General features: G+C 35.9%; 1 protein-coding gene across 1 annotated transcript in view; it reads right to left on the reverse strand.

The window, feature by feature from the left end:
• Nucleotides 1-11545: 11545 nt before the first annotated feature.
• Nucleotides 11546-15276, reverse strand: part of LOC107757071 (FH2 domain-containing protein 1-like) — an 8753-nt gene continuing 5022 nt past the window's right edge. Inside the window, exons 7-9 of the mRNA XM_016574453.1 lie at nt 14767-14884; nt 14391-14555; nt 11546-13542 (exon numbers count right to left, since the gene is read on the reverse strand). Coding sequence (XP_016429939.1) covers nt 12466-13542; nt 14391-14555; nt 14767-14884 — 1360 coding nt within the window. The 3' untranslated portion in view covers nt 11546-12465. The remainder of the gene's footprint in view (nt 13543-14390; nt 14556-14766; nt 14885-15276) is intronic.

Below are 15276 nucleotides of genomic sequence, written 5' to 3' on the forward strand. Positions count from 1 at the left end.
CTGTGTTATGATTTTGAAACGTGCAGTGCTCATGTTTATTCAACGAAGTCAAACGGCACAACTAAATCAATGTATGGGAAACTGGTAATGTATATCGAAATATCGGAAATGTGTTTAAAAATCATATCACCGTTATTGAAAAAAATTATATCGCGATACATATTGATATTGAATTATTGTCCAGCCCTAGCTCAACCTATAATAACTGGACTAATTTTGCATAGAAAGCAGTAATAATAATGAAGACAGAATGAGTAACAGAAAAAGCGAAACAAAAAGCATTCATTTTAGGATGAATGACAGTCAGAGAGAGACATTAATCATATTAAATCCAAACAGTTCCAAAACTGCAGAATCAGGTTCAGAGAAATGGAACAAGGGATCAATAGATCAACCAGCATTGTTTTATGGATGATGCTGACACCAAAAAAGGCTGTTGGGCAATATGCAAATATATATATATATATATCAGTGGCGTGCGGTGGTGTTTTAAAATGTAAAATCCGAACAGCATTGGTAATGTTATTGTTTTAGTGATTATGCAAACAAAAAGTCATTTTAATTGTTGTTTGTTGATTTTTAAATATAAAACTTGGTGACGTGATTTATGTGTTGGTACTTTTTTAACATCTCCAGCACATTTTAACAATACCGTGATAATACTGATAACCGTGATATTTTTGGTCACTATAATCGTGATAAGAAATTTTCATACCGTTACATCCCTAGCCAAAACTGCCATGAATAGTCTGGATCAGATACACGCTACCTCTGAGAAAAACACCCTCTCAAAATCTGGTCTTGAAGAAAAATGTTTACCCTTGGTGAAAATATTAAAGAGGTCGTTTATGTGTTTATTATGTGTTTAGTGTAATCTTTAATATTTTCATAATAAAGTTAATATTTTTATTTTTAATCGCTGATTTCGTCAATAATAGTGAATACTGTAACAATTTAAAATATCTGTTTTCTAATTTAATACCATTTAAAATGTAATTTACTCTGTGATGGCAAAGCTGAATTTTCAACAGCCATTTCTCCAGTCTTCAGTGTCACATGATCCTTCAGAAATCATTCTAACATGCTGATTTGCTGCTCAAGAAACATTTCTCATCAATGCTGAAAACACTTGTGCTGTTCATATATACCACACAATGAAGTATGTCTTTAGATGTCCCAGATGCAGAATAATGAGGACCACCATAGCGAAAACCGCAATATTGCAAGTACTGCTCTAGAGTACTTTGTACAGCCGTCAGTACTGACCTCACCATGCACTGATTTACGGTTTCCTGCTGAATGGATATCGTTTATAGTGTGCATTGTGTGGAAGCATAAATATTTAACAGCAACTACAATTTGTACTCAATGTTGTAGTGCTCATCATCTGAATGTTGCTTAGGATGAAAACAGCCTACTAAATAAAAATAATATTGAATACAAAAAAATGCATTATATATAATGCAACATTTCAACAAGCTAATTAAAAAAAATAATATTCATAACACAATAAAGGTGTATGCTGAAACAGAATATTAATATACAGCAGTGGGGAACCGTCAGGGCCTAACTTATTGTAAAAACAATATTTACAATTTTTAAATAAATGTTTTAAAATATATATTTTAAATAAAAAAACTAATTTTATTTGAGCAATTCATAATTTGACAAACACCATCTAATTAAAATACAATTTCTCTGAGAAAAAAAAAACAACCTCTGCAAATCTGCCTATTCATTGAATGGGTTAAATGAACGCCGCTCATTTTCTCCATATTAGAATGTTTCCGCCTAGCATTCCTCTGTGATTGGTGGTCCAGCTGTGAAATTACAGAGGGCCAAGCAATAGTAAATCAATGGGGGAGTAATTTCGAATGACAGAAAAATTGACCAATCATATCTTTTCTCTAAATGTGCCCCGGTGCAACATGTATCGCACACCGTCAGTTCAAGACGGCAGTCCAAAACATTTAATTTAGTCCCCAAACAGTCAAAACTTAACTTCAAGAATGAGCAAGTGGTGTCAATGAGTTTAAAGTTCAGGGATCGAAAAAACAGCAAACGGGATGAGATATGTAGGATATCAGACCGAATCAGACAATCTAAGATTTGGTCAAAACATGGTTGAAACATTAGGAGCACAAAATTCCACAAGAGGCCCTGATTCCCTTTGAGCTAAATTGACCTGTTTCCCTTACAGATATTGCGATCTATAGCGCACTAAATGAATCACGAAATGTATAAGAGCCACAGAAAGACAAACGTTTTGCTGAAAAAAAATGCACAATACACAATTTTTCTTTGTACATGAACAATAATTTGGGACAAATATAAAGTATTTTAATGGAAAATGATGTGAGTGGCGCTGAGGCGCTCTGTAGCGCGGCAGGATTATGAACAGCGCCCGGAGTCGCAGCTGGGATCCGCGGACAGTCGCCGGTGGCGCCGCCGGTGTGCTTGCACTCATAGAAAACAATGTGTGAGAATATTAAAGGAACACTCCACTATTTTTGAAAATAGGCTCATTTTCCAACTCCCCTAGAGTTAAACAGTTGAGTTTTACCGTTTTCGAATCCATTCAGCCGATCTCCGGGTCTGGCGGTAGCACTTTTAGCTGTAGCTTAGCATAGATCATTGAATCTGATTAGACTCAAAAATGACCAAAGAATTTCGATATTTTTCCTATTTAAAACTTGACTCTTCTGTAGTTACATCGTGTACTAAGACCGACGGAAATTTAAAAGTTGCGATTTTGTAGGCCGATATGGCTAGGAACTATACTCTCATTCCGGCCATGGGTGCAGTACCATGGGTGCAGCAGGCGCGATGATATTACGCAGCACCTGAAAATAGGCTTATTGGAAGTTACCTAGCTGGGGACTATTTTCAGGCGCTGCGTAATATCATTGCGCCTGCTGCACCCATATCGGCTAGGGGTGCCCATGATCAGGATTTTTGAGGCCGATCACCGATCGCCGATCACAGAAAGCAGTATCTGCCGATACCGATCACCGATACCGATCTTTTTAAAGACTTCTTTTTATCATTTATAACTATTTATAGTGATACTCCAATCAGGATTTTTAGACATTTATTCAGGGCCTGAATTTCATTTTTGAAAATGGGGAGAATTCCCCTCTTAGTTGACTCTTGTGAGAGGGGAAGCAGCACGGACTGTGCTTTCACACAAGAGTCCGCTACTGATGTTTACCACAAACACAACATTTATCCATTATTTTGATTTCAAATCCAAACATTGTCACTGAAAATGCTTTTTTTAGCATTGCAATGCGCGCGCACTCTGATTCACTCACGTTGTTTGTGAAATTACGCCTCACACAAAGTTTTCAAATTACTTTATAAGTTATAAAATATAAAGTATATATAGTAATGAAGAAATATGAAGGTGAGTACCTCACCTTCAGCAATATAATTATTTCACCCGCGCCGGACAGAGATATATTCGCTACTGATATACAGTAATACAGTCTCCGGGGCTGTATTATGCACAAGGTTTCAAGGGCCTTTAACATATTTCTTTCTTCATGCCCCATTCTAAGACCGTTGCTCAGCAGGGATGGCATTTAATCAGATTGTAACAGAGGCTTACATTCAGAAAAAAAAAATCAGTCTGGGTCTAATCTGCCTGGGACAGAGACCGCTTGCCCCCTGCCACCTACAGCTCACCAAAATAATAAGCTGCCTGTTTAGGACAATAGAGCTGAGCAGAGATCATTTCCATAAATTTCACTTTCTTGCAATTAATCAACATTAGCGAAACAGCTCAGCAAGACAGCATGTGTCTCGTTCCATTACCTGTGTCTAATTGCCAGTGTTAATTTTGACAGCAAATTCTGATTTAGTTTTAGTCATAGTCTTTTGACTAAAATGCCATTTAGTTTTAGTCATATTTTAGTCATCTGAATTGTTTTTAGTTTTAGTCTAGTTTTAGTCGACTAAATATCATACGATTTTAGTCGACTAAATATCATACGATTTTAGTCGACTAAATCTACAGTAAATTTAGTCGGCTAAAATCTCATGGGTTTAGTTACAGTGTAATGCATTTATTAAGCATGTATCTAAAATTTCCAAACTCATTATATAGGTTTGATATTAAGGTTGTCAGATTCATCTATATGTCTGCTCTTCTCTTACTCTCACATATTGACATTTTTGAACGTTTTATGAGACGTGCAGCAAGTGTATTTTAGCTTATGTCCCACCGGTTCATATGTACGCATCTAAACTCCTAACTATGCATCAGATTCGTTCTGAATAAATCTCTTCCCAAATCGTCCCTCCCTAACATATTCGTCTCGTTTTTATTCGTTGACGAAAATGTCAATACATTTTCGTCATAGTTTTTGTCATTCAAAAAGAGTTTTAGTTCGTTATCGTCGGTGAAAAAAATGTCGTTGACGAAAATTATTCGTCAATGAAATGAACACTGCTAATTGCAGGATATTGCACTCGGCAAGCAATAAGCAATTTACCACAGGTCTGAAGAAAACAATTACAAAGACCCTCGACACCCGGTCGCCAGATTGAGGTTTTAGTACAGATATCTGCAAGCTTAAACTTTTTAGGAATCTAAATCAACAGGCTGCAAGGAAGCAGTTGCACAGACATATAACTAGGCTGATCTTGCATGCTGAGAGTTGCGTAAGTGGTATTTACAGTGTTGTGTCTCGGGAGATGCCATGAGTCACAGAGCACTAACAAAGTAATGCATCTGTGCTTCTTTATCCTTATATATCATGTTTTACTGTAACTGCAGACGTGGGCTGGACAGGCTGGAATGAAAGGGTTATTTCCTGATGTTGCATCCACATCCGGTCTGTCTATCTATGAATAATGAACAAATACAAAAGACTGATTTTAAAATGGCTCGCAGACACTGACTGAGGATTTGCAGTATTGCACGATATGTATTTCACAGTTGGACTATGCACTTTGAGCAATGGCCTTAGTGTTATTGTTCTGTCTATAAATCTGTAAGGTCAACGTTCAAGGCGCTGTGTTTAACATTTGAGTGTGTAATTCCACTGCTTAAAGGGATAGTTGAATAGTTATACAGAGTTGTATAGAGTACAAATGGAGATTGTTTAAAGAATCTTTAAACAGTTTTTGTCCATACACAGTTCACAGTGAGCACATCTGTCAAGCTCCAATAAGGATAAAACACAGCATAAAAGTGGTCTAAATGACTCATGATATTGATATAAAAATAATATTTTTCAAGTCTTCTGAAGTCATATGATAATTTAAGAACTGATGTTAAGTTGTTGAGTTAAACACAAGAACCGGATCAGCTCCATCTGCAAATAAACATGTTTTTGAGTTGATTCTTTTCAATGAATTTTTAATCCAGTTCACAAATTGGACTGAAAGATTGATTCATAAATCAATCGGATCATTAAGTCAGCGATTTGAATTCAAGAACCAGACCAGGGCTGTATTTCCCAAAAGCATCATAAGCCTAAGTAGATCATTGAAACCATTGGCACCAATGGTGTTTGCAATCTATTTAGGCTTACAATGCTTTTGGAAAACGCAGCCCAGTCTAATTCATCAATGAATCGTTCAGTCTGATTTGTGAACAGAATCAACAGTTTGGAAAGCAACTCTTCATTCACAAATCTGACTAGTCCAGTTCAAGTTCAACTCACTGACTCAGTAAAAACTTACTTTTTTTTTTTTTGTCATTTTTAGAGCTTGAAAGACAGCCAGTATGATCTGTCATGTATGTGTGAAGATTCTGATTCTTCAAAATGATTCTTTTGCCATGACAAAAGTGTAAATATGCCTAAAATTACACTAATGTCTTGCATAAGAAATACCCTTATAACAGTAAAAAGCTAAGTATTTACTTTAATCAAGATAGACTATAGGGAAGCTGGTGTGAAGGTAGATGAATATAAATACAAGAGCATTATTTGTTGTGTGAGAGTTAACGCAATCCACTTCTAATCAGTGTCACAATAAACAGTCACATAAATGTTGAGTGGCCTATTCTGACAATGATGTCCCTCTTTTGGTTCTACCATCAGATGAACTAACAGTCATTGGTCATTATTGGAAGAGAGGAGGTTGATGACATCAACCATGATCTTCATCCACACCCAACCAAGACTAGATATCATCACAAATGAGACAGTTCATGAATTTCTTATCACATCTGATCCTGAATAACCAAACAGCGCTGTCATGAGGCATAAAGGCACGGCTGTCCTGCTGCGGCAGCCCAGATGCCAAGTCCACTGGGAGATGCTTGGCTCCTGTTCAGCCTTATGAAAGCCTTGTTTGCTGCACTGCACTGCATCGTTGAAACCAGATGGATGAATCTGTCCATTAATTCCTATCAGTTACTCCATATGATTTACTCAACGATTATTCAACACCATATTGACTAATTAGTACACTGTAACAACCAGAAGGATGAAAATGAAGCCATTTGTCTTTTGGTAAATGACATAAGATGCAGTTGGAAATTGCTGCAGTACAATTTATACCACATTTTCCAAAGCAGTCATTAGTCACACTATATAAACTTGTGTTACTGTCCACCAGCAATGTGGTGTGGTCATCTGGACATCTGCACTAACCTACAATAGCATAACGAAACAGCTCTGTGCATGAAAGCAGATGGAGGAAAACATGCCATGTCAAGATATGTCAACCTGTAGTATTATAGTAGTATTAAAATAATGATCTGAATTTTGAATAGTCTAAATGTATTTGTTTGTTTAAAAATATTAATTTATTTATAAGTATAAATATAATTATTTTTATATAATTTATAAAAATATCCTATAAAAACATGGTATGAATTTTGAATGGTCATATTGCATGATACATTAAAATAGGATATAATTTTAATTAATAAATTATTACTGATATTTACACTTTTCAACTAAATCGGGCATAATAGGATACTGCATTAAATGTGGCAACTGTAATTTTTTTATTTTTATGTTTACTGATATTTACACTTTTCAAATAAATTGGTAATTTCTTCTTTTAAAACAACAACAACAACAGTCTTCGCAAATAAAATAATGCAGTATTTTATTAAATTATGTATTTTACATTTACACTTACATTTATACTCAAGTGAGAAACAATGCATTTGAAGCTTAACAGTACACAACAAAAATATATATGCATAATATATTGCATGTTCTAATTTGTGGTTAAGTGGTTTTTATTTTTGTAGTCCAATGATTATTTAGTTCTTATGCTCTCAGAAATTAAACAGTAATGAAAAAATAGTCAGTTGTAAAAACAATACTAATCAATCTGGAAAGTACTTTAATTATTATTTAATAATATTTAAATGTTTCATTACTTTGACTGCACAGGTTAAGAGGGAGAGAAAGAAAGAAGAGAGATCCAAGACATCCAATAAAATCAATCTCACACTACCTAGACAAATCTAGTCAGCATGATTGGATTCATTGTGATGCATGAGTGCACTTGTGTGTAACAAGTTAAATTCTTCTGCACACACACACACACACACACACACAGAAATACACAAACTGCACATTTCTGCAAGGTCAAAATATTCCAGACCACCAGGCGCCGCCCAGCCCCCTGTCAACTCAATGGCAGGACTGCAGAGTAAACTGTCACTCACACGAAGACGTGATTCCCGCACATCAATTCACCTGGAACAGGCTGCTGTCAGTCTGTCTGCTTTGCTTAACATCAAGCTACAGCATCTGTCCAGCACAAACCTTCACCAAACCCTGTACAGAAACTAAACATGACATGACAAGCTGAATATTGACTTCTCCACAGCTATTCGCCTTGTTGAATAAAATGCACCATCATCACGTTCTACACCAGTAACATGTTATCTTCATCACATATGGGGTATAAGTCTACTTTATAGCGCAGCATCTCACTATCCAACCAGTTAGGCTCAGAATTGAGCAGCATTTATAAAGCAAACAACAAAAGGTCACTGAATATGCATTAACATCCTACTCAGAGCTAAAGCAGATTCTCACACCACTGCAGCAAAACATTTCTACATGTCAGTGATAATGCAGTTAGATAATGCATAATCTGTAGCTGGGGGAAATGTGGAACTGCTGATGTAAAGACTACACTTTCATCCTTCTTCTCAAACAGATGAAGACACTGTGAAAAGAACAGCTGAGCATTTTCTGTGCCAAAGCAGGCAACAGCTGCTATATTGAGCAGACGGGCCAGTGGAACTTTCTTAAGACTACTGTCGCTACTTTATTTGAGCAGATTCCAAGCGTAATGGAAAAGGGGTTATTCTCTTCATGTGGTTTAACATTAAACTAGTAGCTCCTTGGGAACTGAATGGACTTACTGTATCATTACTGTGGCAACCCCATTCATTGCCACACTTGCCTGATGTTTGATTAACATTACTGACATTCAGCAGCACGTATTTATAGGCTGCTGTCCCTTTAAAACCGACTGCACGGATCCAGTATAATGATACACATCCGATTTCTTTCTCAGCTGTTTACATTCATTTAAAACATAACCGACTGTGTTTACACCTTATTTCTCAATAGCATCTGTAGTAAACTGTACTAAATACTAGAAAGAGGTTGATAATCTTGACTTCTATATATCCGTATAGATAGATTACAGTGTATACACACACACACATATATACATACTATATATATATATATATATATTGGACACATTTAACATTGTTATAACTGAGTGTGACGAGAATGTTCTCCTTATTATCATTTAAATAAAATGCATAATGTGTGTTTGCTGTTGTCAAGTGATTATTTGGTTTTTACTGTGTCAAAAATCAGAAATAGATCATAATTAAAAACAAGAATCGGTTACGGGGCACTTAAAGCTAAAATAATCAGTATCAAAAAATAATTCGAAAAAATAGTCGATCTCTACTACAGACAAGCAGTGTCATTAACAATATGCATCACACAAGTCAGATAAAGCACCTAATTTTGATGATTCATCAGCAGGCCTTACATGAACTTTACAAAGATGTACTTCTAGAGACAAAAGATATCTATGTAGGAGTGGTCACAGCCTAAGAACACTAACAGCTATAAAAAAAAAAAAGTGCATATAATATGTGATGGCATGACATTCATTCAGCATGCAGAGTGAAACAATGGAACATGAAGACGATCACAGATACTGTGTCAAACTCGCTGACCTAAAGCACAGCCCCATGACATACAGGGGAATCTACATCCTGCAGATATTTTAAGACTTCCTCACATCCTCGGAGATGGTGGACATTTGGAACACTGTAAAATCCCGTGGGTAACGTTTACAAAGAACAGGGGCTGATTTCAGCCGTCAAGCCAAGGAGATGTCTGTCTCCTGTACAAATGTCAATGAATTATTCAACATATGTATCGACGCATTCACCGCAATGACAAAACGAGTCTAGAGGCGACGGTAAGAAACTAGTGCACTCACGTGAAATCTGGGCCGGATTTACAGAAGAGTCAGCATGAATAACGGGAGAAAGCGTTTTTCATTGTCAATGTCCGATAAATAATCCAGTTTTTACGTTTTTTTTCATGAAAAACTGCAGTCCTTTTCTCCGATTGGGAGAGTCGGTAAGGAGGGGACGGTGAACTGAGATTGTGGGCGTGTGCGAATGCAAAAGATGTTCGTTCATTGGTCAGCACCGGAATAGGAGGAGCTACGATAGCCAATAAGAGTTAGTATTTTGGAATATGTAATTATTTAAAATGTATATCTGAAAAGCTAGTTTTTTTGTTTGTTTGTTTTTTATAAAAAATAAAAAAAGAAGATAAATATAGATAAAGTAGAATTAAAATAGAATAGAAAGTGTTAGAGGGTCAAATAAAGGTGTATATACTATATATATATATATATAGTTCTCTAATTGCTGGGCTTCACTTTTATCAAGCTTTAAAAAGACAAGACATAGAAAAGTAAGTCACGCGCTTTAAATGGAGCGACTTGACTCATTAAAAAAAATGACTCGTTTCGTTCACTGGAAAGAGTCATTAAAAAACAGCGATTCGTCCACGAACGAAAGGCCACTGTGATGCACTGTAACAGCTATTGAGGAAAAGAGATTCCTGAATAGCTGCATCTTCTGACTGGTTGAATTTCAGTCTTTATCTACAAATGTATTGGTGAAAAAAGAAAACAAAAATAAAAACTGCAAGAGAATTGCAATCATATTACAAAACTAATTAATTCCAAAGGGCAGGAGACATCGTAGGACACACCCTAGAAAGACGTTTCAAGATGGCAAGATTTTTCTTAAACCCAATTCTGGCAACAATGTGTGTATATATATATATATATGGCCGTAGATGATATAAGTGAAAGTAAGGCTATGTGGGTGGGCTTATGAGGCTGCAGTCCAAGGGCTGGGCTTTGTTTACAGATGGGTGGGGGATGTAAGACTGAAGTCTTGGGCTTTCATTATGAAGGTGGTGGTTGCTATGGAGACTGCATCCAGCCTAAGGCAGCCAGATGGCAGAGGCAGACTGTCTCCCGAGCCACGTCAGCAGATGGTACATTAAGACATAGACTGAACATTATTACACATTTGCTTATCATGTGCATTATATGGTGTGCTCTACCAAAAACAAAATAAAAAATAAAAAAAATAATGTCAGCTGATTTTTTATATTATACTTTATATTAAATATGATGTAAAATACATTTGTTTTATAATAATAGTAACTTAAAAAAATGAAATATTTAACATCTATTATTCACATCGACAAACTGCAACTGAGTGATGAAAATGAGAATATTATTTATTTTCTATTTTCTATTATAATTCCAACCAATATAATAAATACTGGTAATGCTAATTTTGTTTTATATAATAATAATAATTAAACAAATGAAATAATGTCATATTTAACATATTTATATTTGTATTTATACTATACTATTACATTTTGGTTAATCAAAATTCTGTTTTTTATAATAATAATTTAATAATTTTGTGTTTTTGTATTGAAATAAAGACCTATCATTCCAACATTTCTGTTATTAAATTTACAAATGGTTTATTCATATGCATTTAAAGAAATTAAAAAGAAATCTCTAAACAATTCAAGCATCTGAAATAAACAGCATTTAGAAATGTACTGTAACAGCATGAAATCATACATATTTTTTTTAAAGCCACCAAACCTGTCCTACACATTTCAAAGAGCCATTTTCAGGATCAACTGGACTATAACCATAGCAAGTTGTGACATTCAATCAGCGCTTGACCCTTTATTCTCAGTTCTTTGAGACTGATGATGATTCACTCACACCAATCATCATCAGCCAAACACCCCCTCCCCCAAAACTCCACCCCCACAGAGTCTCAGGCTGTCTAGAAGACACTTTTAGACCACCTAATGCAGACCTATGGGGACCCTATGACATTATCTATTCTCCCTAACTAAGCCTCAATGTCTTTATCAAGGCTTCTCATTAGTAAGCTCAGCAGACAAAAACATTTACGACCATGAATAACTGCATCAACAAGCATCTTGTTGTGGTCACATCTACATAACACACACACACACACAAACACACACACACACACACACACAAACACACAAACAAATATAGCTGGCCTAAAAACAGGGAAAATAAAACCCATGTAAAAATGCACTTAAGCATCTTAGTGTATGATTGACTCCTAACTGGAACATGGTCTCTAAATTTTTTTGAAATCTTATATTGAAAATCAAATGCAGAGGTTTTACCAGCAATGACTCAAATAAAATACTTTCTTTCATTTTTAGAGCATTGAAAACCACAAACTACATGAAACTCTCTATTTCATCATGTATAGGCGAGTGCTTTGATCTGTGGACTGGTCTGTCAAAAGAAGGAGAATTTCAGACTGCAATGACCATTCAGAGACAATTTTCAGAAACATGATGTGGTATGAGCTAAGCTAGGTCAATAGAATAAAACTACTACTAATAATAAAACTTTAAATTATTCATCAGACAATACACTCTGACTGTGTACTCAAAGAGTACACTTATTTTCAAAGAAAAAATATTTTTGTTACAATTTGTGGTTTTATGTGGTGAATAACAACCAGGTTTACCAGCTATTTTGATTGGTCAGTATATCATCTAAACTGAGGATAATTACTCTTGAGTCTTGGTTCATTTTTGCAGATACAGAAGCTATATCATCATGGAAAAATGTCGTGTACTGTCCCCTTGTGTTGAATAAAGAGCACTGCAGGTAAAATGTCTCGTTTTCAACTGATCTCAACAAGATTTTTGAATTCATTATGTTTTTAGGATGCTGTGTAATTGCATGTGCATTATTTTTTTCTCCTTTTATAGTAGACATGGAAATAAATGTCCATTCACTGTTTTAACAAGCAAACAGTGACAAAGCACCAAGCTTGTTTTCCATAAACGCAGCATAAATGCCTGAATAAACAGAAAACATGTTTTTGTTTTAAGATCATGGGTCCACACTGTCAGAATCAAGCTCATTTGATTTGTCTTTTTCACGCCAACGCTTAAATAAAGACATAAAGCTGAAACCCTCTTTAGTGCTTTTAAATGATATTGTTTGGCTATTTCTCTTCCCAGTACTAAACTTCAAGCTAGGCTCTGTCTCTTCTGTCTTCACCTCTGGCTCTGCTGATTGTGATTGTGATGAGTCAACAGATTGTGATTCCTTTTGAGAATTAAGTGGCTTGGTGTCTGAATCTTTAACAGTCTCTGTAGAGTTTTGTAATGTGGCAATCATACCGCATTCCACAGATTTCCCTTTTCCAATAACACCTACAGAGGGAGCCGGAGATGAGTTTAGATTACTAGGCACGAATAGATCCTCTTGGCTGGTAGTTTCACAACTGGCCTCGAGAAGTGCGATTGTGTGCCGGCGATTGATGATCTGGCCGTTCTGCAGCAGAGAGCTGGATTTAGAGGTGTTTTCTTCTATGGTCACGATCAGCAGCTGTCTTCTGTCTTCCTGGAAGAACGTCTGCCTGGGAGACAGGATCGGTGACAGGGTCTCACCAGATGAAATGCTACTTCGACTGGACTGGTATTGTAAAACTTTCCGTGACACCTCTCTCATATTTTGCACCTCTTTCTCTATCTGGACATCTTCCTCCTCCTCCACCGTGAATACAGAGGCACGTTGATTGATTGAGGAATCGGCACTTTCCTGCACAGGGTTTGAGATTGTAATCTCTGGGTGCTTGGGCGTCTCATCCTTATCAGTGCTCTCCTTGATCAAGGGGGATTGCATGGCCCTTTTGATCCAGCTGTCTCTCTTGACCTCTCTGTTGTCAGCGGGGCGTTTCTCCGGCGTGGTGGTCTCAGTAAGATTTCCCCGTGTGGGTGAACCGGTGCCGGCTCTACGGTGGGATTGGCGACTGTTAAACCTCTGTAGGATGGACTCCAGTGCAACTCCTTCCACGTCTTTGTCTCGTGAGGAGCAGGTGGCGGTAGAACGACGCTTGGCTGCAATCTGAGTACGCTCTCGCTGTCTGCGCTTCACCTCGACCATTTCTCGTTCAAGATTCTCCTATATGGAGAAGAGAAATGACACAGGCATACCGTATCATTACGTCTGTGGAAGCCATTACTAAAAACATGAAATATTTTTTTTAAGTGACAATATCTAAACAATAAAAAAAAAATAATAATAATCTAAACAAAAAACATAAAAGTAATCTAAAATATAAATAACAAAAAACATGTATTATTCAAATATTTAATATAAATATTTACTATTTATTATTACCTAATGTAAAGACGTTACAGGTGCACATATGCACAGATATTCTTTTGTATGCAGCGTCATACAAAAGCTACACTACTGTTTAAAAGTTTGGGGTCTGTAAGATTTTTATGTTTTTGAAAGAAGTCTCTTTTATGCTCACCAAGACTGCATTTATTTGATCTAAAATAGAGTAAGACAGTAATATGAAAAATTATTACAATTTAACAATTTTTAGGTTTTTATTAATATGCTGATTCGGTGATCAAGAAACATTTCTCATTATTATTATCAATGTGGAAAATGTTGTGCTGCTTAATATTTTTGTGCAAACTGTGAAAAAATTCATTTTAACATTAACATTAATAAAGTCTTTACTGTCACTTTTGATCAATTTAATGTGTCCTTGCTGAATAAAAGTATTAATTTCTAAATAATAACTTTCTTAATAAAAATCTTACTGACCCCAAAATTAGTGTAGTGTATATTGCATTTGCTTTTAATTTTATGGAAAAACTTATTGAAAATTTTCAAAATCCTAAAACCTTTCCAGGTTTAAACTGTCGTATATGCACATCATTTCAAACATTTTTGTCAAAAGTACTATTGATTTCTTTAGTTGTAAAAAATGCTTCTTTAGAAGGTGCAATTACCTGAACTGCTCGTTTGAACTTCTCACAGAAAGAGTAGAAAATGGAGCAACACTCCTCTAGTTTGAACTGAGTGGGATCCTCACAGAAATACTCCGCCACCGAATCACACACAGCAGAAAGGTTTTTGAACGCTGCCTCAGTCTCCGTTAACCTGGTGTCTGCATTCTAAAAAAGAACAAAGAAAAGATCAATTGTAGAAACTCTTCTGACTTCTTATTTAACAAAAACATTTCATGCAGTCAGGGAAATGTTCTGATGTCGACGTGTCAGCACATCAACAGTCAAAAGACTCAATAGTGTGTTACCATACCTAGAGATTTTAGACAAAAAGAACTTGCATATTCAGCGATAAACTAAATAGGTCTTGAGGCCTCACCTGCAGAAAATCCCTCATCTGTTCTTCCAGATCTGGCTGTTTACTAGCATTCTGCTTTGCCACCTGGACTTTACTAACGTCCTTTTGGAAATCAGATTCGATTTCCTGCTTATGGATCCTGTATTGCGGAAGACAGACAATTTTTTAAAAAATTGTAATAAAGCTGAAACCAAAACTATAAATATTAAATGCGAAACTTGAACTTCAACGAAAATTAGAAATGTTGTTTTGGCAACTAACAGTTAAAGGGGTCATATGATGCGATTTCAAGTTTTCCTTTCTCTTTGGAGTGTTACAAGCTCTTGGTGCATAAAGAAGATCTGTAAAGTTGCAAAGACTAAAGTCTCAAATCCAAAGAGATATTCTTTATAAAAGTTAAGAGTCAGCCACGCCTACCTAAAACGGCTCGTTCTAACACGCCCCCACACTGTAAACCCGAACAGTACTACTAACTTATAAAGATTAAGAACACTGCAATTAAAGTCTGTTAAATCGTTGATGCAACTTATA

Source organism: Sinocyclocheilus rhinocerous, unplaced genomic scaffold, assembly GCF_001515625.1.
Source record: "Sinocyclocheilus rhinocerous isolate Xijiao unplaced genomic scaffold, SAMN03320098_v1.1 scaffold1152, whole genome shotgun sequence".
NCBI classification, from domain to species: Eukaryota; Metazoa; Chordata; class Actinopteri; order Cypriniformes; family Cyprinidae; genus Sinocyclocheilus; species Sinocyclocheilus rhinocerous.